This window comes from Mixophyes fleayi, chromosome 9 (assembly GCF_038048845.1).
Source record: "Mixophyes fleayi isolate aMixFle1 chromosome 9, aMixFle1.hap1, whole genome shotgun sequence".
Taxonomy (NCBI): domain Eukaryota; kingdom Metazoa; phylum Chordata; class Amphibia; order Anura; family Limnodynastidae; genus Mixophyes; species Mixophyes fleayi.
In genome coordinates, this window is record NC_134410.1 from 32,009,727 (window position 1) to 32,036,565 (window position 26,839).

General features: G+C 39.0%; 1 protein-coding gene and 1 long non-coding RNA gene across 3 annotated transcripts in view; one reads left to right on the top strand and one right to left on the bottom strand.

Moving 5' to 3' along the window:
• Positions 1-26,839, top strand: part of PLS3 (plastin 3) — a 61,828-nt gene that overhangs the window by 25,508 nt on the left and 9,481 nt on the right. For both annotated transcript variants that reach the window (XM_075187217.1, XM_075187218.1), the window contains exons 2-11: positions 2,913-2,998; positions 11,218-11,381; positions 15,762-15,891; positions 16,597-16,729; positions 18,064-18,145; positions 20,531-20,696; positions 21,337-21,479; positions 23,202-23,297; positions 23,804-23,999; positions 25,557-25,635. In XM_075187217.1, coding sequence (XP_075043318.1) covers positions 2,932-2,998; positions 11,218-11,381; positions 15,762-15,891; positions 16,597-16,729; positions 18,064-18,145; positions 20,531-20,696; positions 21,337-21,479; positions 23,202-23,297; positions 23,804-23,999; positions 25,557-25,635 — 1,256 coding nt within the window. In that variant the 5' untranslated portion in view covers positions 2,913-2,931. The remainder of the gene's footprint in view (positions 1-2,912; positions 2,999-11,217; positions 11,382-15,761; positions 15,892-16,596; positions 16,730-18,063; positions 18,146-20,530; positions 20,697-21,336; positions 21,480-23,201; positions 23,298-23,803; positions 24,000-25,556; positions 25,636-26,839) is intronic.
• Positions 1-26,839, bottom strand: part of LOC142102375 (uncharacterized) — a 53,052-nt gene that overhangs the window by 4,392 nt on the left and 21,821 nt on the right. The gene's annotated exons all lie outside the window — the stretch shown is intronic.

Below are 26,839 nucleotides of genomic sequence, written 5' to 3' on the forward strand. Positions count from 1 at the left end.
CATTTTCAGGTGTATGTGAGCTGGATGAATCAAACGAGGGCTCAGCCATGTTTTAATGAAGTGTTAAAGCTTAATTTAAAGTTTGTTAAAATATGGACTTTGACAGCATTTAAATCTTTTCTGCAGATGAGACAGTACAAACATACATTACTCACTCGCTTGTATTATGTTTGTGATTCACTGGGTGTATTATTAGGTTGTTGGCTATTAAAACTACACTTGTTTCTGTAGCTTTCTCCTACAGTCTGTCACCTGTCAATTTTTTTTGTCCTACTGAGCGGTAACAGAATAATTTTTATTATTAGTATTAAGTCAGAGTCTGAGTAAAACTAGGATATTTCTCTCTGAGATGCTTCAGTTAAAAGTTACTGTAAGTCTAACAAGCACAGGAATATTTGACCTCTGGTTTTGTTGATGTTCACTGATCATTAGTTTGATTTGGCAGAGATATTGGTACAGTAATCATTATATAATATGCAAATAAGCATTGTGTAAAGTGCAGACAGACATTTTGTGGGTGGGAACAATATTTATGCAGATGTGACCTATCTGTTCACTAGGAAACGGTGACTTTAGTGAACCGCTTTGGAAATACACATTGTCTGGTGCTCTGCACGTATGTTTTACATACGTTTTATCTAGAGCTCTAATTGTTTCCTAAGAATTTGTGGTGTTATTATTATTTACATACTAGTCAGACAGTCCACAGGCTGACCTAATATGATGGAATTTACAAGTCTCCGATCTTAAGCCCTGAACACATATTGATGTATGAGGTCATAAATGTCATGTAACACAATGTGATTGGTTTGCAGAAGCCAGATTAAGTCCCAAATGGATCAGAGATAACTTTAGTGTTTCAGTTGGTGCTATGGAATTCTCACTGACAAAGATCCAAACTTTACAGGCCTGCTAGGGGGCAAGCATGCTTGCATGCTGGTTTTACCCACTAAAAAGTGGGTAAAACCTCTTTAATCCAAAACACTTGGAATATGTTATCTAGAGAAAAGATACCATATCTGTACATTGGATTTGTTTAAAAAAAAATAAAATTGGAAAAATAGATTAATGCAAGGTATTTGGGTTGTGTAAGGTTGAACCTGAAGAGACTTGTTTTCAGAATTAGGGAGAGTCTGTTGTGATATCTGACACATACAGTCTGTTGATTGCAGCCTTCTCAATTTTAGTTTCTAAAATACCCTACTTTTTCGCCATTTAATTGACGGTTACTCTGCAGTGAACGATATAAATCTTATCTATACCAGACAAGTGTCTGAAGCCTTAAATAGTCATTTTGAGATTTCTTTGTTTGCAGTTAAATGTTCTGGTAGGCAGACAAGCAATGCTTACGCTTCCTTCAGTAAACATGTATTTCAGGTGGGGGTGGGGGGGGGGGGGGTTCTTTTGCAGATTCCTTTGTAAAAGTACTTTTTTGTTTTTTTGTGTGTATTTCAAGTCTGTGTCCAGGGTTGAAATATACTGCTTAACATTTAGCAGCTTAACTTTTGGATTTTTCACCCTTATCAGAGATCAAAGTCCACATGGTACACTTCAATTCTGACATCTTTGATGTTTGTTTATACCGTAGTAACTTTATATTCACCATACAAAACAGAAATGGAAAGCTGCTCATGAACCAATAGATGGTGATCGTTGTATACACAGTATATGATGTCACCTTCATCAATATTGTTTGCACATGTAACCATTCTTTTCCAGTACAATGCTGTTTGTACCAATTCTTATCTAACACTATGTGACTACATCATCAGGTGGTGAAAGGTTTCTAAGGATTCTCGTTATATCTGGCTTTTCATTTTTCAGTAAGAGGGGTGCAAAAAATGTGGGGGTAAGGGCTATAATTGTTTCAAAGGGATTCTCCACCTGTATTTTCTGATATATTGTGCATTTACATGAAAAGTATCTGTACTTAAGGGGACTGTCTTCAACTGTGCAGCCTTGGTGAAACTGCTTGTACGTGAGGCGAAGCAGCATAGTTTACAGCTAAAGTAATTAAATAGTTCCTCTTTGCACCCTGCCATTTTTTGTGGAAGTCTGTTCCACACAGTGTAAATAGGATAAATAAACAAATTACCATGTATCTTTCTGTTTTAAAGAGCCAATAGAATGACATTTAAAATCTTACACAATTTTCTTCATCCTTGGCATAGTCTACTGCCCACCTTAAGAAACATCTACTTGTTGATATCAAATCAAACTCTTATTAAATTAAGTGCTTTCATTTTTTCTTTTACACAGACTTATTACTCGTCTACACAGTTATTCTGCTGCGGTGAGTTTACAGATATCTGTTCATTGCAAGTAACCAAAGACGAGTTCTGTCTAATAATGCAAATTAAATCCTCAGATGGGAGTACCATCCTTACCCAGATGTTTCAAAGTCCCTGATTATAATGAACTGCACATGTATACTGTAAATGTACAATATATATGACTTTAGCTTATTTGCGCCAGTATATGAGATGTTTCCACTTTAATTGATACTCCTGAATATTTACACCTCCCCTGAAACCTTAGTGTTCTTTATAACCTTAAGTGACCCTTGCTTGTGTGATTGCGGGTGTTCTATCTCTTTAAACTGACATTGACCCGTATTTGCAAACAGTCACAATTTTTGGTTGTCTTTAGTGCAGGGCCCATTCAGTTATATGGTTTGATTTTCTTTTCCTTTTGGGGGTGTTATGAGTAGATTTGGTATAATTTGTACTGATTTTCCACTAACGAATGTATTGATTTGCTAAGGCCAGACTCAGGTAATGGTCTATGTATACTTACCTTATTTTGCAGGAAATACTAATGAATAGGTGGTTGATGGAAAAGTGACAGATCTATGGCTTGATTTCTAATTTGTTTGGTTGATTTTATTAAATCTGTTTCTCTTTTACTTTTAGGGTATAGCTGCCGACAACAATGGCGCACACGACGCAGATCTCCAAAGATGAATTGGAAGAGCTAAGGGAGGCGTTTGCTAAAGTCGGTAAGTGTCTCGTCCCTGCGCTGTGCAGTATTGTCCTCGTGTTCCTTTCTCTAGTGTAGAAGTAATTCCCTAGGTGCCTTTTTAGATAAATCTTCATGTCAATAAGAAGCCATTTTCAAAAGCTCTCCATTGAAGACTAAATTCCATATTGGAACAGTGTGTGAAAACAGAAGGCAGTACTTGAAATTCTATTTACATATGTCTAAAACCTTTTCTGTCGGACTCTATTTAAGTTGGCACACAGGTTCATGTTCAGACACTTCATTAAAGGTGGCACAAAGTTTAAAAGTGCCAAATAGTGTGAAATCCACAATCTTTACATTAGGAAGTCTTGAATTTACATTGGTTTAAATAGTTGTTTTTTGGTAATTCTTCATCTTTATATACGTAACAATATAATCGTTATTATTCTTGTTTAATCATATGTCCATATGTGCCCATCTGTAGATATAATAGAATTTTTTTTTTTTTCTCTGAAATCTGTGAGTATATGTGATACTGGTTTTCTATTGAACCTCCTTCAGAGTGATGATGATTTGGAACAAATGGCAGCAGTCTGCATGGAGTGCTATAGTTGGATATAGATTTTATCAGTTGTCTTAACAATAAAATCTGAATATCATTCAGGTGTAGCTCCCAGTACTGCAGTATATCCTTGTGATACCCATTGTTTGGTAACTGCAAGACCTTCTGAAATGCAGGTTACGAATATATATATATTTGCTCTTATATGCAACCACTTCTGCCAGTTCTCTTTACAGTGACAAGAAACCCATAGACTGAATTCCAAATTAAAGCACCAGGGTTTGACTTTTTCAGTTTCTTGTTTAACCACATTTACACCATTCTAAGCCACCTTCACTGATCAAAGAAATAGCTTTAGGTATTTATTCTTTCACAAGAGCTACCTGCTCTGTGGATCTGGTTTCATTATTCTCTTGCTTTGAGGCATGTTACACTGAAATATTTGTGATCATAGCACAGCTTTGGGTTTTGAGACTGGTCATTGGTTTGAAATGTATAGTTTTTTTTAGGGTAAAGCAAATCTAATGGTCTTTATTAAGTACATCCTTGGATTGGGTTGGTACACCATCTTGGCACAATGGTCCTTTTAGGCCTCTATCAAATAGAGTAGGTAAAAGAGACACACAAGCAGCAGATTCCATCACTGACGAGGCGCCTAGCTCCCTTAGCGTCGCAAAGTTATTACGTCGTGTCCAACGCTTAAGGGAGCCGGGGGCTACTGCATACAGTGCAGGAACAGAAGAAAGAATAAGCGACCCTTAGGTAACTTATCAAGGGGCCATGATTATTAGTTGGTCAGCAAGGGGGCCTAAAAGTGCAGTATATTCAGAACCCTGTGACTCAAAATTGGGTTAGTAAGAATGTTTCTCTCCCCCTGGATGATTACATTTTTATCTTAATTTTAGACCATAGGGGCCCCCCAAAGCCTTAACCCAGTTCTGCTTTTGACCCTATATTTACCATACAATAGTATAAGGTGGGCATGAATAAACCTATTCATTTAATTGTGTGCGGAACTTGGTCACTTGTGTCATGAATTGTTATCTCCTTAATATGCTCCACAGTGAGCAGACTCAGGTGGTAAGCACAGAGGAATTTCAGTTCTAACAGTATATGCATATATCTATACGTATATAAAGTGGCCATTTAAATGAGTAAGATCTACAGCAGGAGACTTGGCACAGAGTTCCCTGCTGTTTTTTGCAGCCCTGGACATAGAGCAGAGGAATGCCATCACTGATACCGATATGTTATATTGCCTGGTGCTATGGCACAATCCCAGACTATAGGGTGCTATCCTGGCAGACACTTCACCAGCTGTGCAGTGCACAATACTGCAAGCAGTTTCCCATACACAGTGACTCGCTGCTCAAAGTTTCATGCAGAGCTCCCAGTTAAATGTCCAACTTTCTTGCTCCCCACATACCACACGGCTCGTGCAAGGTCCAGTGAAAAGCTACCTACGTTGCCTTGGGGTATAATTTGGCTGTGATAAGTTGGAATCTTGGCCAAGTAAAAGTGCTATTTTCCTGTGCCCAGTAGTCACCCCTTACCACACAATATTGAATCTGTCACAGAAAAGAGACACCAGCACACATTCATAGCAGAAAGTTTGCTTGCGTTTATTGTTGCACAAATTAGTGTGTGACCGTTCAGGATAATGTGGAAAGCAAGTGATGTAACAGGATCACTCCGGAAACACCTCCATTGCCAAGAACTCTGCCTATGTTTGTGCTGGTATTAACACCGGCTGAGTTTCAGTAACAAATGTATCTCCCATTATGAACCTTAACATTTCTGAAAACAAAACTTCAAGAGACAGTGTCTGTAGAACAGGTCATATTGTTGCTATTTTTTTTGGCAGCAAAAAAAAAAAAAAGACTTTGGCAAGTGTGTAACTCTGCAAAAGGACCCCACAAATGTGTTTTGCACTGTGACTCGTTCACGGAGTCGTCTTGTTTCCTTGTATATAAAATATATACTTTAGACTAGTAGAATAGTGAATAATATCTCTCTATTGTGGAATGAGATGTTTGGTATAAGTATTACATCCTCCCTATGCTTCAGTGATGATGGTTTGTTAGCTCCGATGTTTTATGATTATAAATTCTTTTTTTTTCTGCATGTTTCAGCAGATCTGTTCTTCCGTGTGAGTCACTGAGCAACAATCCAGTAATTTCCTGTGTATAAATTAATAAGTCATAATATTGCCTTAGCATAGTTTTGCATAGGAAATTCATTCGCTGCACAAACATTAGTCAAGCTGCCTCCATTGTCCTCTAACAAAGTAAGGGAGTAATGTGAGATGAACACAGTATATAAATGGAAACACATGGAAGCCGTTTCTTGGTTTGTGGCATAGCAGGAACTGACTCAAAGGAACAAGGAACACTAAGTATCTGTCATATCGTGGCAGCAAAAACTCTAGGATATAACACACTCTGGATGTTTTTTATGCTCAGCCAAGCTTAATGGAACTCGATGGTTCTACCAGAACTCCATGTGATTCATCACTAATATTATTTTACCTTTAATATTTTTTTTTTTTTTTATCATTTTAAGGATCATCCTGGTGTGTGTGCAGAGTTTCCAAGAGTCTCAGCATTTCTTAATGCTCTTGAAATATAAACAGCAGTAACGGTGGCTAAGTGGTTAGCACTTCTGCCCCACAGCACTGGGGTCATGAGTTCAATTCCTGACCATGGCCTTACCTGTGTGGAGTTTGTATGTTCTCCCTGTGTTTGCGTGGGTTTCCACCGGGTGCTCCAGTTTCCTCCCACACTCCAAAAACATACTGGTAGGTTAATTGGCTGCTAACAAATTGACCCTAGTCTGTGTGTGTATATATTAGGGAATTTAGACTGCAAGCCCAAATGGGGCAGGGACTGATGTGAGTGAGTTCTCTGTACAGCGCTGTGGATTAAGTGGCGCTATATAAATAGATGATGATGATAACTATTTATTTTAATACACGATGATTAGTTTTTAAATTATTGTGAATAAAGTTGGTTCCCAAACTAGGTTAGATTCCCAATCTGGTATATACCCCTTTACACCTGCGCTGTGCAATGTTACATCAATAAGGATTAAAGTTATTTGTGTATTGCAGCTGACCCTTTTTTTTTTATCTATTTATTAATTTTTTTAATTGCTTGGTGTGATGTCATGCTAGGAGAGCCCTGCTTAGTCAGAAATGTAGGCTGCTTTTAGAAGTTGCCGTCAACTATAGAAATTTTTAGGTGTGGCTTTACGTATGTTGACGTGTACCAGCATGACACCTAACAATGACCAGCAAGTTATTTCTCAAAATATTATGTGATACATAGACCGAAGGATCTGTATATTATACCCCGCCTACACCCAGACCGTGACATTATACAACACACTACACCAGCCTGCGCCCAATACGTAATCAGTCTGTGCCCCGCAGACGAATAAAAAAACTATTGCCCACCAGCCTTCATCTCCACAAAATGATTATATGCCACCTTGCACCCCCCACCAAAAGCGAACCAAATGGTGCCCACCTATAAAAAAAAAAAAAAAAAAAAATACCAGCCTGTATATCACACAAATGCTTTTCATATCAGTGCTAGTTCCCTTCCACAACCATAAATACAACAGCCTGTTCCCCTTTACCCAGGGCACTTTCCAGGGACAATTTGGGCCCAAATTTTTGGCCATTCATTCACGCGCGCTCTTTATTCATTTTTTTTTTTTTTTTTTTTTTTTTCTTTTTATATACTATAGTTTGAATAGATGGGTTTAGGCTGCTGGGCATTTTGACATAAGCAATCTAAATATTAACTTCTTTTTTTTTTCTAGCACTATAATCTGACCTTCCAAAGAGAAGTCATAGCAACCACAAAAAGACTTTCTAGTGGGCTTAGGGCAGCAGGATTGCAGGGGAGGTAGGCCACTGATAGAAGTATATTGTTCTATAGAGGATTACCAAGGTATAATGTTGCTTGTACATTATTTATGCATTCTTTACATACACTATAATAGAGTATTCTGAAACCATATGTGTTTTATATACAATATTGTGTTCGAGACAATAAATAATTAATATGGTAATGGCAGAAAGTGCAATTAAACTCCCCTTTCTTAATAAATAAATTTACCTGGCATGTTAGATTTTCCAGAAAGTAACGTTTTTGCAAAGACTCTTTCTGAGCCAAGTAATCCTTCCATGGAAAATCCATTGCTACAATTCTGTAATGATATTAATGTGATGTGTTCAGCACATTGCTGACATGAGAGCCTTTTTTTTTGTATTTTTAATGGAAGAATTTTTACATCCTGTTTGACTATTTCAAGGAAGCCAAATCCGTTCTCAGTTTCTTATTATACCACCTGTAACTGGATTGCTATGGCCAAGCCTTAGCCTGTTTTGTTGGAATTGCAGTTTTGTGTCGAACTTTCCTTGGGGCTATTTTGACTTTTGCTTATTAATCCCGTACGTTAGAATGGAACAGATTGAGCAGTATGGACCTCCAGCCTTTGACACCATGAGAATGTGTTGGTTTGACTACAGGGAAAAGGTTTTTCCAGACTAAACACATGTGTTTGCATTCAGGAACGTACATGACTGACCTAATATAACCCCCCTTTCCTTCAAGACATTCCGAGTTCTTAAACAGTATACGGTTACTGTATTGTATGACTGGGTATAAACATTCCTGCTCCTTCACCGCCCTGTAGACTGGATTAGGCCTAGAGGAACACTATATAAACCTTCAATGCTCTGTCTTCCTAGGGCTCTCAGATTCTAAGCTGTAAGAATTATATGTCGAGAAGTTTTTTTTTTTTTTTGTTTTTTTTTTGTTTTTAGGTTTTATAATTAAGGATTGTTGGTTAGTGTAATTGAAGTGATTGTTTTTTCAAGGGTTTGTTTTTTATAATAAAACTGGTTCTCAATTCCCCAATTATTCCAGTGTACCTGATCTCTACAGCATTTATAAGGACCAAAATAGTTTTGTTTTTTTTTAGAGGCAGGGGCGAGCACTGGAGTTCTAGAGTGGGGTTTCCAAATGCTTGATTTCAAAACAATGCAAAAGAACCAAAAAAAAAATACATTTGCTGTAATAATTTAATTCGAAAAGTGCAGTCTATATAAATGTAATTTAAAGCAAAAAAACAAAACAAAACAAATTAAGCTATTTATTTAATGTAAAAAAAAATCCTCCTTTTTAAATTACTCTCATCTTGACCATTTTAACAAAGTAATAGAATACTTTGTAAATAAATACAACTCTACAAAATGAATGCTAATTTCCCTTCACATACGATTTAAAATAAAAAAAAATTGTTACCCAATCCTTCATGTTGCTCTCGGCAGACATGGGTCTGCACGGGGTCACAGGTTGCTGACTTTTTGCATTTTTTACCTAAAGCAGCAGAAAACAGTATGGTCCAAAATATAAGTGAGAACAATACACTAGAGCCAAAACAATAACGATAATGGTGGCCATTTTCTTGAAGCAAAATTTCAATAAAATGTAGGCCGATTCCCACAGAAATGAGCCTTGGGGGTAAATGCATCAAGTCCGGTTTTTCCATCTCGCGGAAGATCGATTTTTCATCTACAATTTAAAGCGGCGATGGCTTGTAAAAGCAAGTATGCCTTTACAAGCCATCACCGCTTTAAATTTTAGCTGAAAAATCGCCGATCTCCCGCGAGATGGAAAAACCGGACTTAGATACATTTACCCCTTTGACTGCAGACAAAGTGTTAGTTTAATTTTAATGCAGGCGCTAACTGAAAAGAAAGGAGATCGATAGCAATAGCTGAGAGTGCTGCATTACTCCATCCCGTCCTAGGTAAGTAAATAGTAGTAGAATCTGCTTTTCACATACTGGTGGTAAATATTGCACTAAGGGAGCTGGTCATGCAAGTGGTGCATGTTCTGATGAGCCCAATGGCACGTTCCTCTGTAGACCAGTGGGCTTGTCGGATCATACCTCAGTAGACCTACGAGAAGAAAATGATGATGATGTGAACAAAATGTTTTGTTTCCACAAAATTCCAAGCCACCAGCTGCTCACAAGGATTGCCTTCTTTGACTGCTCGTATTGCTGAATGATGAAGGGTCATATGTTCTATGAATTGACCGGTCTTCTTACCTACATAGTATAGCCACATCAGCAAATAAGTACATGTACAACCTATTTAGTTGAGCATGTTGAGGAGAATGGTACAGTAAACTTCATGCTCTTTATTGCAAATATCTAATCGGCCAATCGTGGCCGCAACTCAAATTCAGAGCATGCAGACCTGGTCAAGAGGTTCAGTTGTTGTTCAAAACAAGCACCGGAATGGGGAAGAAATGTGATCAAGTGACTTTGACCGTGGACTGGTTGTTGGTGGCAGACATTGAGTGACTGTTCGTTGGGCAAAAAGACACCTTTGTAATGAGAGAGGTCAGAGAATAGCCAGACCGGTTCAAGCTGCCATGAAGGTGAAAATAACACAAATAACCATGTGTTACAACAATGGTATGCAGAAGAGCATCTTTGACCACATAGCACATTAAACCTTGAAGTGTATGGTCTACAGCATCAGAAGACCACACTGGCTTTCACTCCTGTCGGCTAAATACAGGAAACTGAGGCTATTGTGAGCACCGGCTCACTAAAGCTGGACCATTGAAGATTGGACAAACGACGTATGGTCCGACGAATCTCTAGATTACTGCTGGAACAAGCAGACGGTAGGATTAGAATTTGGCGTAATCCTCATGAACCCATGGATCCATCCTGCCTTGTGTCAGTGGTGCAGACTGGTTGTAGTGTAATGGGGTGGGGAATGTTTTCTAGGCACACATCAGGCCTCTTATTACCAATTGAACATTGTGTAAATGCCAAATATAATATATTGGCCACTCTGACAAACGTGGGAAATGGAGAGCTTGTATGTGAATCATTGTGAGCTCATGTATTGAATGCTTTTTCTTGGTAGTGTACGTGGCTTTTAATGTTGTGAAATTTACAAATGTATAATTTTAAAAAAAAAAAAAATTAAGAAAGGGGTGAAAAAATTGGGTGTGTAGTTCAATGAATTTGAACACCCAATACCATTAAACTGCTCAACATTCTACCAGCACATTGTGCCAGTTAACTCTTACACTGCCAGTATAGGTGACGGTAAGGTACAAAATTTTTTTTTTTATAAATAGATTCTATTTTTTTCATCCATCAGAATAAAATTATTTTGCACAAAATAGTCCCAATTTTTTTGTAGATTATTCTGTTCTTTTGTTTTGATATTATGGCTTTCAAATTGTCAATGAAATGAACCAAGACTTAGGCCCTGATTCATTAAGGATCTTAAATGAAGAGGTATCTTATTTCAGTCTCCTGGACAAAACCATGTTACAATGCAAGGGGTGCAAATTAGTATTCTGTTTTGCACATAAGTTAAATACTGACTGTTTTTTCATGTAGCACACAAATACTTGATGGCTTATTTGTACACTGAAATTTAAAGCTGATATTTGTGTGCTACAAGAAAAAACAGTCAGTATTTAACTTATGTGCAAAACAGAATACTAATTTGCACCCCTTGCATTGTAACATGGTTTTGTCCAGGAGACTGAAATAAGATACCTCTTCATTTAAGATCCTTAATGAATCAGGCCGTTTGTCTTTTGTAATGACGGTCATGTTCCCTAACAATACTGTGTCTGTTGTAGATCTGGACAGCAATGGTTTCATCTCTGATTATGAGCTTCACGATCTATTTAAGGAAGCCAACCTTCCTCTTCCCGGATATAAAGTGCGGGAGATCATCCAGAAGCTGATGAATGAAGGTGATAAGAATAAGGATGGGAAGATATGCTTTGAAGAATTTGTTTTTGTGAGTATGGCTGATTGTATAAGTTAGTGATGTCATTTGTGTCCTGCTGTGTCTGCCGGCTTTGTAAAGACTGTTTGGTCATCACAGGCTGCTGGGGCTGCAATGGAGACCTTGCACCACACAATGTCAGATTTGTTTATTGTTTAAACTGTTAACACGCTCCAGTTACAGGCCCGAGCGGTTGTGGAAGCACAGATCCCAGCATAGCCTGCCAGACAGAGCCCTACTTTCACAGGTTCAGATTTCCTTAAATGTTTGCTTTTGCTTTGTGAGGGAGCGTTAACCTGTGTCTTATGGTTAATGTTTACAAAATCCAAATAGTATTTGATGTAGATTACCATCGTGTTTCCTGATTATTTTGTAATACAGGAGGTCTGTATCTTGGTCAGATATCTTTTTATGATATGAACGAACAGTTTCTAACATTCCACTGGATGGAGTTTGATTTAGTTTCATTGGCGTGTTCATGTTCCCTGTGATGTGGAATTATTTTATTTTTTTATTGTATCCAAGACTTCGCCCGCATTGCCCCCCTCCACTGGAACAAGCTCCCTCCCTCCATCAGAACTTCCCCTAATCTGTCCAGTTTCAAACGGGCCCCACCTTTTTCTTAAAGCCTTTCTGTCTCCCACTTAACTTCCCACCTTATCTTCTGCCTCCGTCCCCCTACTCTCCCTCTCTCCCCTGCGTCTCTGTCTGTCCACCCCTCCCCTTAGATTGTACGCTCCTCTGAGCAGGGCCATCTCTCCTCCTGTTTCCACCACTTCTAACTCTGCTCTCCAGCTACTTAGCCCTCCTCCTCGAGGGTCCTCCACCCCACGTCCACTCTCACTCCCTCCCCCCCCCTGGGGGTCTCCCTGCCTTCCGCGCCCTCCTTCTTGGGCCCCGTCGATTGCGGATCCCCCCTCCCCCTTCCCTGCCCTCTCTAGCTGTGCATTGAGCTCACTGAGTTGCTGTGCTTACTGTTTACTGTACTGTGCTGTCTCCCATTGTATTGTAATTTGTTTGTCTCTGTACGGCGCTGCGGACGCCTTGTGGCGCCTTATAAATAAAAATTTATAATAATTAATAATAATTATTATTATTATTTATTAATAGTAATAATATTATTATTTATATTATTATTTTAATTATTATTAATTTATTATTATTGTAGATTTGTAAAGTACCACAGTGCTCCACAGCATCGTAGAGTAGGGAAAACCGGAACATACATAAAACAGGAACATAAAAGGCAGACAAAATAAATTCAGACATGAAAACAAAGTGTATGAAGGACCCTACTCATTAGAGAGCTTACATTCTAAGTGGAGATGGCACAGCTGAAATAAGGAGCAAATGTGGCTCAGAGTGGAGATTGGGACAGTTGTAGGGGTGCATTAGTGTGAATGGTATCATCAGGGATAAGGTCACCTTTGAAAAAAAATTGATTGGTTTTTAGAGAAGCTCTAAAGATTTGAAGGCTGTGGGAAGGTCTGATTGGACGTGGTAGTGAATTCTATAAGTGAGGAGCACCGCGGGAGAAGTCTTGTAGGCGGGAGTGAGAGGTGGTTACCAGAGACAAGACAAGGTGCAGGTCAGAGGTAGATCTAAGAGGGGGGGGGGGGGGGGGGGAGTATTTTGATACAAGATCTGAGATGTACGAAGGAGTAGTGTTGAGGGCTTTGTAGGTAAAGGTGAGTAATTTTGAATTGGATTCTAGAGGACACAGCCAGTGTAGAGATTTGCAAAATAGTGAAGCAGATGTGGAGCGGTGAGAGTGGAATGTAGATATATGAAAGTATATACTTTTTTGTTTTTGTTTTTTTGTTTGTTTGGTGACGCTTGTCTTCTACTTACTGCCTTAATGCATTAGAAATATTTTAGTTTATGGATTTTAAGATAATAGAAGGATGTATCTATATGATTACTTGACCTGCCTTTTGTGCCAAGATAGATAGAAATAATCAGTACAGTGTTTGTGTGGGCTTTCAGAATCTGCCATTACCTTACTTGTAAAGCGATACATAGCTTACCAAATGATTTGTGTTCCCTGTGTGTAGTTTTCAGTGCATTTAAAAATTAACATGCAATGTTTCAGCTTAGTGCCAGTGGTGGCTATTTGTAACTTTGTAAGATACACTAAGGCTCCGTAATAATTACTTTCTGAATTGCATATTGTTGCCTCTTAACATTGAAGACTAATCGTTTTATTTTATGAAACCCTCCCTTGAGCTACAGATTGCCAATGTGAATAACACTTTCATGGCCATTGAGAAAAATAGACAATATTTTAAAGCATCACCACTTCTTGAATCCGCTATAACATACCCAGTGACAATAGAAAAATGCCTGCATCACAGATCGTAGCAGTGTATGTCTCTGTATGTCATGTGATGTGACTTATTGTGTTCAGTGATTCAATGGAGTGTTTGTCTGCCCCAGTGTCTACACTATTGACTGTCACAATGCATTTCTTTATTGTGCTCTGTTTATCGGGCAGGAGTAACTTGGTACTTAAACACAATGGTCGATGCTTCTTTTTTCACTTTTGCCGAGAATTCAGTGACCTGTAAGTCGAATCGATGAAGTAAATTTTTTGTCAGTCTGACCACCCAATAAAAAAAAAATATATATTTATTATTATTATTGTTGTTATGACAGGTATGTTAATCCTTCACGTTCAGACTTGTGGGAGCAGATCTGCATTAAATGGGACTTGGATGTTTTTTATTCTGCTTATCCCACTCTCTGGTAACAATTGGCGGGCGTTGGGCTTTTGCTGACTGTGTTAACATGGTCTTTGCCTTCAAGCTGCGTGGAATATTCCATGAACTGAAAGCTTTTGTTTCTCTTGTTAAGCCTGGAGTGAAAACAAAGGCAGATCATGTCGTTTTTCTGCGACTCATTGCTTCTGTTTGTTTTTTTTGTTTTTTTTGGTTTTTTTTTTCTCTCTTCCTTTTTCTTTTTATACAATTCCACTTAGGTCTGTGTATAAATAACACTGAGATTTTCATTCATCTATGATCAATCTGTCATATTTAGGAGTCTTGTAGGTGTAGCTCAATGACCCATTTCAAGCCTGTCAATAGCTGTACGAGGGTAGGGCAGACCATTGCACAATTAAAGGTATGGTAATAAAAACAAAGCAAAAACGCCCACCTCTTAAAATGTATAAGCCTTCCAGCCACGACAAGACATCCCTAATAGGCCAAGCACAGGTGTTAGTAACTCTAATAATAGTAACCACATTGGTCTGCAAGTATCTAAACCAATAGAGTAGATTTCCAGAAGGCAGCTCCAGTGCATTGGTGGTTTAAAATGGTTATTGGTGAGAAAAAATTCAGCCTATCAGTTTATTAGGAATTGATCACGTGACTGAGGTATGAGGCACTGCCTAACTTTCAGCTAACAAATGGCTACCTCCACAGTGGTTACACAGTGAAACCTATATCATGAAATGAATTAGAGGCATGGCCCTATTATATATGCTATTACTTGTGATGGTGCTTCTGGAAGTTGCTGTAGGCCATCAGATCTCTAGGGCTGTGGGGAGTTTAGTTCTGCACATACTGGACATCCTATTCCTTATCGTACATGTATATACATGTCTCATTAGCAGGCACTTGTTTCTTCATCTGCAGTTTTATTAATCTTGGGTGAGAACATATTACTAGTCTTGATACCTGGGAAATGAAAATGAATTACTGTGCTGTAAATATAATTTATTTTCCTTCTGAATTGTGTATTGTATGAATACCATCCATACAATACTCTGCCTTCTGTCCTTGAGTTTGACAAAATAGTGGTTCTAGCAGCCAACAGACGAACGTTCCTTTTCCGGGAGCATTTTGGAAATTGAAGAAAACTTTGTTGTCATGGGCAAAACCATATTTTTCCTTTGCACAAAATAAAATGCTACCCCTTTATATATTTTACAGCCGCTGTCTCCTTTATAGTTTCCCCTGGTTGTCAGTGGCAGTGGTGGACAGTATCTACTGACTGTTTGACTAAATAGTTTCCTCTGGCAACCTGGGGAGACGTTGCAAGACAGCATGTTTCACTAGAAGACTTTCAATATCGTCTTAACTGGTTGGTATTTCGGGTATATGTTGTACGAAAACATGCATTGGTCTCATTAGAAACGCTTATTTGAAGTTTTAAGTTTGGTGTTGTCCATGTAATTTGTTTGGTAACATGAGAAATTATAAGCTTGTTATCCACGGGCTCCTATGGACCACAGTTTTTTGTTGTGTTTGTTTGTTTTGGATTGAGAAAGTAGAAGTAGTTTATATGGAAGGTGATGTCATTTCATTGATTAAGTGCTAACCTGCTCTATTTGTCTTATATATTTTTAACTTGAATTACAGTTCTTTCATCTATATAATTGTTTCCCAACAGATTGTACAGGAGTTGAAAAGTAGCGACATTGCCAAAACATTTCGGAAAGCAATCAACCGCAAAGAGGGAATTTGTGCAATCGGAGGCACTTCAGAACTGTCTAGCGAGGGGACCCAGCACTCGTATTCAGGTAGATTTGGAGAAAAACGAATTTATTCTTGCCCGGGTGTAGACAATCTTCAGGTTCCTTTCCTAACTTGGGTCGATTTACATTTCTCATTTCAAGTTGCCAGTGATTAAGCTGGTACTTATTTTGGTTTTAAGGGAACCTATAGTTCGTCCCATTACATCTGTATATGTAAACGGCATGCCACAGGTATCTGGACAAGTTGTGACCATATTAATTGTGAAAGGAACAGTAAACCTAAGCTGAACATATTTATACTTAAATGGCCCAGATTCCCCTGGCTGCAGGTCGTCTTTCATATAGTCTTGTTATCTGTTCGTGGATACATGTTTTTTTATTATTACTTCCTTTAGAGATACGTTTGGTGAGCCTAGCTTTTTAATATTGATTATTTGTTACTTTAAACTGGCTACAATTATATCTTTGCACTGATGCAGGAAGCTAGTCCTAAGCACGGTCTCTTTAGAGTATCTTAGTTGGTGTTGCTCTCTGTTTTGAACATAATGGAGACCGTGATTATTAAGGACTGTTTGTGCTGTTACTGTGGTGTCTCATAGTAAAATAGGATTTTATTGATATGGAAAGTTGTACGGCCAGTCGCTGTCTACTGTGGTTGATGGCTTTGCTGTAAAAATGGAATTTGTGCTTCATTCTAAACCATATTGAGTTTGCAAAACAAACTTAAACTTGTGGGTTATCTGGTTTTAGAGGAAGAAAAATATGCCTTTGTAAACTGGATAAATAAAGCCTTAGAAAACGACCCAGATTGCAAGCATGTCCTGCCCATGAATCCAAACACCAATGATTTATTCCGGACTCTTGGAGATGGCATTGTCCTGTGGTGAGTACCTGCGGGGAGCCTGGGCTTTGGAATGCATGTGAATACCTATGTATGTTATGTGTGACTAGTAAAGAGGATTGAAAGCTGTCATTTGAAATGTGGTCTTTACTTGACATGTTTTAGGCTAGGAGCCATAATCTATTACTACTGCTGGACTTAAACACAGAGTTGTTGTTGTATTTTTTTTTTTTTTTTTTAGTTTATTGGAGCAATAAATTTGCAGTGTACTGAATTATAAGAAAAGTGAATGAAGAGAAGTAAATCATTGACTGACGACCATTACATACAGTAGCAGCATACTATTATACAATGTTTTATAATGTAATATTATTACATATTATGTACAGCATTTATTAATATGTTTCAATATAAATTTCTATCCAGCAATGAAATTGGTGATACTTTTTTCTGATCATTTATGTTGTGACTTTAGCGCTGATAATAGACAGTGATACTGCTGCTCATGCAGTGGATGGGTGACCTAATGGCTTGGCCGCTTAGAGCTCGGGATGGCCAACTAGGTCATATGGTGGGTGGCCTAGTAAGGCAATTTGTCTACCTGTCCTGATTGAGATCTCACTGAACCTTATTAGATGTAGATCGGAGGTTCTGGTTGGGGCCAGTAGACGTTCACTTGCACGTAAAGGCATATTTTCGGTAATGCTTGGTACAAAGCAGGAGTGGGACGACAGCCACACAATAGAAAGGGTAACGCAGCAAGATATATTTGAAGAAATATCGACAATATCAGTAGTGTAATATAATTGTGATATGCTAGCAGACAGGGCCGCCTTCAGAAAAAATTGGGCCCAGTACGGGCCCCCCGTGCCACCCGGGCCCCCCCCCCCCTCATGAGCGCCCCCCCCATGAGCAACACATACTTTCATACTTACCTGGGGCCCGCCGCTGGTCTCCGCTATTCTGTCTTCAGCCTGGCTGTCACCGTGACAGCCAGGCACCAGGATCCGATCGCAGGGGTGGAGGAATCATTCCCCCTGCGATCATGTGATCTGTCACAGGCAGAGACCAGCGGCGGGCCCCAGGTAACTCTGTGCTGAGCTGTTGTACCGGGCCCCCTGGTGAGCCCGGGCCCCGTACAACTGTACCCCCCTGATGGCGGCCCTGCTAGCAGATCTAGTACAGTCATCTATACCCTGGAGACTTCTGACCCGTATGGCTTCTCCACTTTGCTTTCCCTTTAAACACTTTTGGAAATTTCCGATAAAACAAATTCACCCACTTCATTATATCCGTTATTTTGTATGCCTATTTCCACAATGATTGCTTATTACTATTATATTGGTTTTTTTTTTTGTTTTTGTTTTTTCCCTTAGTAAAATGATTAACCTATCTGTAGCAGACACTATCGATGAGAGAGCGATTAACAAGAAGAAACTAACGCCTTTCACCATCCAGGTGAGTCATGAATGACATCTGTAGTACATGCAGAGCGTGCCTCAGATATACCCCAAGGCCATTCTTGATATTGTAGCTATAATTATATTTCAGGTACACAAGCTTCATGAGCTGTGTGTGAGTCTTGCACGCATTGCACATGAACAAGCTTCACAAACGTCTTGCAGCCACCACCCTGGTGTCATTTTCACCCAGCAGTTTCCTTTGAGAATAATCGTTGTACTGTATCAGAGAAAGATGTGTTTGTATCTCTGTTTTGCATTTGTGTGCAACAGTCCCTGCATATCACAGAGTCGTGTTGTCAGTAAACTGGTCATCGTCTTGGTGCAGAACCAATGTATTGGACTGAGCAGAGTGATGTTGTAAATGTACTATTGTTATAACTGGTATTTGGTAAACACCAATATACAAGGAAATATCTAAGTGACTGACATCTGTGCTAATACATGGCTAATTACATGCATTTATGGTCCTTTAAAGAACAAAGCCTCAAAATGGAAATGTATCCTGTATGAAAACTTATATCTCAAATTTCATCTCAAACTTCCCATTCTGTGAGTTATTATTGTATTCTGTAAAATGTCAGATAAGCTAGCTGCATTACCTCTGACGGCCTTGTTACATCTGCTGTGTGTATTTATCATAATGGAATCCTCCTATTGTATATCTTATGACAAGCTTTCAAAGAATTTTTGTTTTACGTTTTGTGATTATTATTTTTTTTATTTTTTTTATTAGGATTTTTTTTTATTTATGCTAGATTCCAATTAAATCTTATGGTTCTCTAACCCCTTAATGTTTTCTAAATGTCTTAACTGCTGATTCCATAGCGCGGTTTTACTTTTTAAAAGCCTTTTAATGGAGATGGGGATGGTACTCTTGGTCTGCACACCTTCCTCAATCTCCTGATTGCAGCAAAGTCTATAACCTTTTGTGCAGTCGGGACAGCCCCAGAATGCTTCTGCAGTGTGCAGGAAATCCCACAGATGTCACTACAGATTTCCTCCTTGTAACCAGGCCCATTATCTCGCATGTGATTGTGGAATCCATTAACCCTTGCAAAGCATTGCTATTACATCTTTGCTGACCTTAGTAATAAAAATTAGATTTCTGGTTTCTAAAGGTCTGCCCTAATTAAGAATAAATAACTTGCCTCATTTTCTGCCTCTAAAGTAAAGAGCTCTATTTCTATATGGTACATGAAAAAAACCCATAATTGTCCTGAAATACTGACATTTTCTTGGGTAGATAAAGGGCAGCACGGTGGCTAAGTGGTTAGCACTTCTGCCTCACAGCACTGGGGTCATGAGTTCAATTCCTGACCTTGGCCTTATCTGTGTGGAGTTTGTATGTTCTCCCTGTGTTTGAGTGGGTTTCCTCTGGGTGCTCTGGTTTCCTCCCACACTCCAAAAACATACTAGTGGGTTAATTGGCTGCTATAAAAATTGACCCTAGTCTGTCTCTCTGTCTGTGTGTGTGTGTGTGTGTGTGTGTGTGTGTGTGTGTGTGTTAGGGAATTTAGATTGTAAGCTCCAATGGGGCAGGGACTGATGTGAGTGAGTTCTCTGTACAGCGCTGCAGAATCAGTGGCGCTATGTAAATAAATGATGATGATGATGATGATGATGATGATAATGATACATGTCTATGTAACTGCCATTAAAAGTGATGCAGCACAAAACGGTAAAAGTGGATCTGGTCCTAGAGGTGCAAGAAAACTTTGATCTTGAGGAGGTTAATTAGAACATGACGATTGTAGTAGAATGTTTAATCAGTTCTGTTGATGAGCATCTTCCGGAATGGATCGATATCACAAAATGGGTTGCAGAAAATTAAAAGTGCTTATCACTGACCATAAATCTATAGCACGATCCAGACCAAGGACTCGCAAGTGGTGCGATGATCCCATCAGACACTTGTCAGGTAGGTCCTGTGGTTGCTGACAGAAGAGTATTTCTCTTGGTTTTGGCAGCTGCTTCATGTGGCAGGAGGCTTGCCAAGTTTTTTCAAGAGCAAAGATCATTTGCTCTTACAAGGTGTCAATGCTACAAGCACAAAACGTTGAGCTATTTTGAAAGAATCGAACCTTTTACAATTTGCTAAATTCATTGTGTATCTTATCTGTGCAAAGTTATGAATGAGAGTTTTGAACCTTTAAACGGAAATAATTTCAATGATGCAAACACAAGGGATTTTACTTTTCTAATTTGCATTTAGTCACCTGTGAAAATGACTTTAGATAACTTTAATCACACCACCGTCGCACGCACACTCACAATAATAGCTCATTGTCATGCTGTGCTTCCCTGGTTCCCTTTAGGTGTCTTGTAATGGCTATTACAGTCGTTTCCTGCTTTGCTGATTCTCTCTCCGTACTGTTTACAGGAAAATCTTAACTTGGCATTAAATTCTGCCTCTGCCATTGGCTGCCATGTGGTTAACATTGGAGCAGAAGACCTAAAGGCTGGAAAACCTCACCTGGTACTGGGGCTTCTGTGGCAGATCATTAAGATTGGTCTGTTTGCAGACATTGAGCTGAGCAGGAACGAAGGTATGACATTGGTGTTGACTTTTAAATGTCTATACACTATGCTGTATATTTGACATGGCAAATATGTGTAAATTGCCTTGTACACAGTCAGACTTCCTAGTTACTAATGCTGAAACTAACTACAATATCTACGTAGTTTGACCGTTGTTACATTTTTATTTTGGCCACGTTTTTTTTGTTTTATGTTTTTTTTTTTTTTTTTTTTTTTTTTTTTGGTATTCAGATATGTGCTTTTTACATTTTCTACACAATTAAATATTTGTTGCAGAGCAAACAATTGTTCTTAAATTCTCACTAGTTTGACCTCTAAATATTCTCTCACTTTACCCATGTCTGTATAAAACCACAGCTAGTTATACAAGACCCTCACTTGCATAAACCACATTTACTGATGTCGCCTCTCCCTTACCACTAATCACGTGGCACTTGTTCATACGGAATGTATAGGCTCCATGCTCATGAATATTTGTCGTTGTAAATGTCTCTTTTCTGTATGTAGGCGACAGCTGCCATTAATCCATGTAATTCAAGATATTAAACTTGAAATTCATAAATTTCTTTTGTAAAACTTGCCCATTAAGTAACTGAAATGAAAATCAGCCTTTAAGATCCATCTTAGCCTATAACTGATGTATTCCAGCCTTGGCTGCATTGCTTCGTGATGGAGAGACTTTGGAAGATCTGATGAAATTGTCCCCAGAAGAGCTGCTGTTGAGATGGGCTAATTTCCATCTGGAGAACGCTGGATGGCAGAAAATCAATAACTTCAGCACAGACATTAAGGTATTTGTGTATTGCAAAGCCTGATAATCCCTTCTCTTTTGTCAGATATCAGTATGTCTCTTTAATGATGCACGATGTGTCCTTTCTGTCTGTTGGGTAGGCCAGGTTTTGTATTATACTGCATAATGTTAATAAATCAGCCCTTGATTCCGACTGACTACAGAGGACTTGTTTCACTCACTCTGTATTCTTCATCCATTGTTTTGACAGCCCCCCTAAGTCTCAATGTATATGGTTTTTAATAACTAGATATCTGTTGTAATAAGGCCAAATTGAAGGGATATTGTCACTGGGTTCTACATAAGCTTTTTACTTTATAGCATAGTGCCCTGTGCACTCATAATTCAACATAAAATAGAGATCCTCCAGACCTGTCCAATAGAGAACTTGGAATATAGCGCACTCCCCGTCTAGCGGTCAGCTTATGCCAAGCTCCCTACTGGGCACCTTCTTACATACTATACCTCACAGCATTGAATGTGTCATTAAATCCTCCTTCCTCTCAGATCATCAGGGTAACGGAGGAGCTTCTTTGCTGAATACATCATAAATGTGCAATAAAAAATAAACCCATTTTAAAATCTCTGTTAAATGTGTATTGGCTGAAATGAGGCATCTGTTTGCCTCTGCTTTCTGTAATGCCAATTATTTCTGCATCCTGCACACTGTTCTGTGTGTGCGTGACAGTCAGGAACATTGATGATCCCAGTTATGTATTATGACTTCTAATAACTCAATCTGTCTTTTCTTCTAATGCATCAAATGGACTCTTACGGCTCACATCTAATCTCCTTTGTTCAGCTAACTGACTTTGGTAACTCTGTTAAGGTACAATTTTAGCATGAAGCATATCATTGGTTTATAGAAAGCAAGACCATGTGTGTCTACAGTTTGTAATGCATACATCATAAGACAAAGTGTGAAATAAGGAAAAGGGGATAACTTGTTCTGCTTTTAGTAAACAAGGGAGTGACATTGTTCCATACACTATTCGGTGTACACAAGGATAGTTTCTGATGTTAGGTTGCTTATTATCCAGTAGTGTAAAGCAGGATGGGTTGACAAAGCCTCTCCCAGGATGAAAAGCTTTACTTATAGTATTTATCTTACTGTCGGTATACATTTTACTGTTCAAAAACATTATCTCCACTTATTTTTTTGTTCCAAATGACTGAAATTTAGCATTTGGAGCGTTCTAGTGAAAGCTCCTATGTGACAATTTGCCCATGGCATGTGAATATATAATATACAAGTTAACCCGTGCATGATACTCATGCATTCTAGTCAAATCAAGCTACTTAAGGTGTTAAAAAAGTTCTTGTCATGCATTTGGGCCATAGCGCAGGCCTCAACCACCAACCACTCCCCACTGTCACCCCCGGCAACCACCAACCACTCCCAACTGTCACTTCTCCTTCAAGAAATATATATATTTTTTTTAAATCTTTATAAACACTTTTAACAATTAACAAATTAAATTAACAAATTAAAAACATCTTAGTATACCAAATTTCAGCCCTTTCTGAATTTTTTTTCCCACACACACTAAGAATTTAGTAGGTCAGTGTATAACTCCGCCCAGCAGGTGGCGCTGCAGCTTGGTTTTATTTTTACCACACACAGACAGACAGACTAACACGCCACTAGACATTTATATATTATATATTATGCAGTAGGTTTGTGATTTTAAAACTGCGCTCAATATTTTTCTCCAATCCACAGGACTCAAGAGCCTACTTCCATCTGCTAAACCAGATTGCACCTAAAGGACAGAAGGAAGGTGAAGAGAGGATAGATATCAACATGGCTGGATTCAGTGTGCGTATCCTCCTGCACATATAGAATGTGTAAAGGGTTCCGTTATTACTTCTCACACACACTCATCCATGTGGCTGGTTCTGGGGCTGTATTGTATAAAGCATGGTGAACATGTTGTAGTTCTTAGATGCTGCTGGGAGCATTGTCCAGAGTACACAATTGATGTTTCATTTAATCTCAGACAAGTGATGTGGAAAAAGGTAGAGAACAAAGAAAAAATGGGGTACAAATAACATATTTTCCTTTAAGCCATCAGAGCTACTTTTTTGTCTTAAGTCAAGCACTGCATTCTGTTCCTTACATAAAGCATTTGTCCTCAGTCCTCTCTATTTCGCTTGTTGTGCAACACTGAAGATGTAGTATCTCAATTTCTGCAGGATTGTATTCTATTGACATACATAAGCATCCCACACTTAGGACTTGTTTCGTGGCTGTCTAATCATGGACGAGCCTGCCTTACTGGACACCTTTTGATGTTTCAGACTTTGTCTTGCTTGTTCCCACAGGAGAAAGATGATCTGAAGAGGGCAGAGTACATGCTCCAGCAGGCAGACAGGCTTGGCTGCAGGCAGTTTGTTACTCCTGCTGATGTTGTGAGCGGAAATCCCAAATTGAACCTGGCTTTTGTGGCGAACTTGTTCAATAGATACCCAGCACTCACTAAACCTGAAAGCCAAGACATTGACTGGACACTCCTCGAAGGTGAGTAAAGCAGCCCGGTACTAGTATAAAGGCATGGATGTGTTCTTAACACCATTGTCTGGAGAATTTTTATTTGGTGACTGGGAGTATTTGAAAGGTGATGAGTGCATTTTTGATGATTGATCCTATAAATATAGAATTGTGACCTTGAACTTTATTTGTATACTGCTTTACCCATGCTCCAATTATGCAAACATCTTGGTAGGTTTGCTAAAAAATTTTTTATATATAAATTATAACAGTTATAAAGGTATATGTAGTAGAAATTACAGGAGCATTATAGTTCAATAAAAGGCTAAATACAGAACCTGTAAACTCCCAAAATATCTTTTTATGTAGAACCCTTTGATTTCAATTACCTACCCTGCTATCCCTACCTGGTGAGCAGGGATTCATTGAGAAGCCCTGCTGGGGACACAGTTTTTCTCCATAGTAGAGAGAGAGCATGTTTGGCTGGTGGCCCGGCAGCTGATGAGTTTGAAATGTCCACCCTCTTCCAATTTGTAAACCAAAACAGGGCAGTGTTTACCACTTCTGATATAGTCTTGACCAAGTGTGAAATCCTGCTCTGAGAGCTTGCAACTGTCATGCATTAAGACTTCACTAGAGATCTCTAGCAGCCTTGTGATCTGGAACACTGGATTAAAGGCCAGAAGAAGTGAGGACATATCAAGAGTAGTAAAGTAAGGGCTTCATCTTACCATAGGACCATAGCGTTACATCAGGAGCCTTATCATTCAAGTGAGAGGCAGGGGCGGCTAACTTGTGACCGTGGAATAACACCATATTTACTGGTGCTTTAAACTTTTCCTGATTGACTTATTTCTGTGGAAAAGAAATCTACTTGTGCACAGCATAATACATTTTACTATTCAAAATGTAAGGTCAATAAATCCATCATTTGCTTATTTGTATTATGTCAGGCAAGTAAAACCTGTGGGAAAGGTAAGCAGCGCTCATGTTTGCTATAGCTTTGCACTACATAGCATAGTACATAATAAAACAATACAAACAACTACAGTTTGGCTTCAATTCAGAAAAGCCTACTGTACTACTTAGGAATTACCTGGCATGCTAAACAAGCGTGTGTGCCATCTACTGGCAGCCGATTGTATTACATGTTCGGCCATCCTTTTTCAAATCTGCTTTAATTTTTTTCACTTAGAGTATTTGGGAGCAAAGGCATAATGACACTAGCAGCAGGTGATGCAGCATCTATGTTCCCTTCTTCCCTGCTAAAAACCCCCATGTGTACATTGGTCTCCTTACTCTCTCAACACACATCCTTTCCATAGTGCTAGCTGTACTACAGTGAGAGACAGGGGAGCTTTTATATATCCAGTAGGTATTCATAATGATAGCAGTGTCTTCTGGGAAGTGTTTGACAGCCAAAAAAATCCTTTAGTATTGATGGCAGGCATTTGATTTTTAATGTGGTGTGGCAGATACATTTTCGTCATGATAGGCACTTGTGTGAACTCTTACCATCGAGCAATGCTGCTGTATCTGGCCAAATATAACTGTTAATAAAAACAATTCTTTCAATTTGTTCTTCAGGGGAAACTCGAGAGGAACGAACATTCCGTAACTGGATGAACTCGCTTGGAGTCAATCCCCACGTTAATCATATGTACAAGTATGTATCTATTGTTTAAACTCTTAGGCAAATGGAACTCTACCCACCACATTGTTTTGCTGATGAGTTTTTCCATCTATGGTTTAAGGCATGTCTGGACAGATTCCTAGGAAAGCTAAAGAGAAAAGTTAGCCAGCAATTTTAAAGAAAATGTAGTGGTGCGCAGATGGCAGCGAGTCTGTTGTATTAGCCAAAATAAATGTTATATAGAAAAACTAAATGACGGACGAATGTCCCCCACTATACACTTTGCTTCACTAATGCCGTGCACGTTATAGAAATATAGGGGGGTGCTTACAAGTGGCATCTCTTTTCTAAAGTCGTCTTTTGCGGGTCGTCGTGTATTAGCTGTAGAATTACCACAGTTATCCAAGGAACGGGTGGAGCGATCAAATGAACCATAACTGATTTCATAATTCATTCTAAGTTTCACTGTATCGGCCATGTGCTAAGGGTGACTGTGATCTCCTCGTCTTCATCTTCCAAAGCTTAGTCTGCAGGGGCCGGTGACACACCCATTTGTTTTCTCAGGTCTCTTAGCTGTTCTTTAAACTGGACATATTTATCCTCCTGCCTCATGGCCTCCTTTGTATTATTCTTCTGAAGCGCAGTGTATCTCTCGTGTGCAAGCTCTCTTAAATCCGGGATTTCATCCAGTGGGTCACGTTTTAACTTAAGTATGGTCTCCTCATCTGCGTTTATATATTGGTTTAAATCTCTGTTCAATGTAGCGTATTCCAACATGATGGATTCCACGCCGCCCACATGTTCCGTGTCAGTCTGAATCAGATATAATGCCACTCCAGTTGTAATCCATTCCTGTGTCTACATAAATTGGGCAGTTCTTCAGGGATGACAGGGAGGTATCCACAGGGGAAAAGGAGTTTAAAGATGCAGCACGATCAGACATGGTTTAATAACGTAGAGTTCATTTACAGCACTGTTAGGCTTAAGGCAGCTAAGCTATTGTTAGCTTGTTTTGTGGGGGCCCAAACAAACGAAGCACTTCAGCCACAGAAGTGGCACTGCTTGTCGCTTGAGTGCTTGATTTGTTAAACTGTATATGTCCTTTTCAATATCTTACATAAGGGTGTTTGGGAGGACCCAAAGACATTTTCATCTTGCACCAGTTTTCTTTTCTGCCACTGCTGTGTGGAAATGTTTCCTAGATGTGCTATGAGCTGTTGTGTGTTTGTGCCATTGC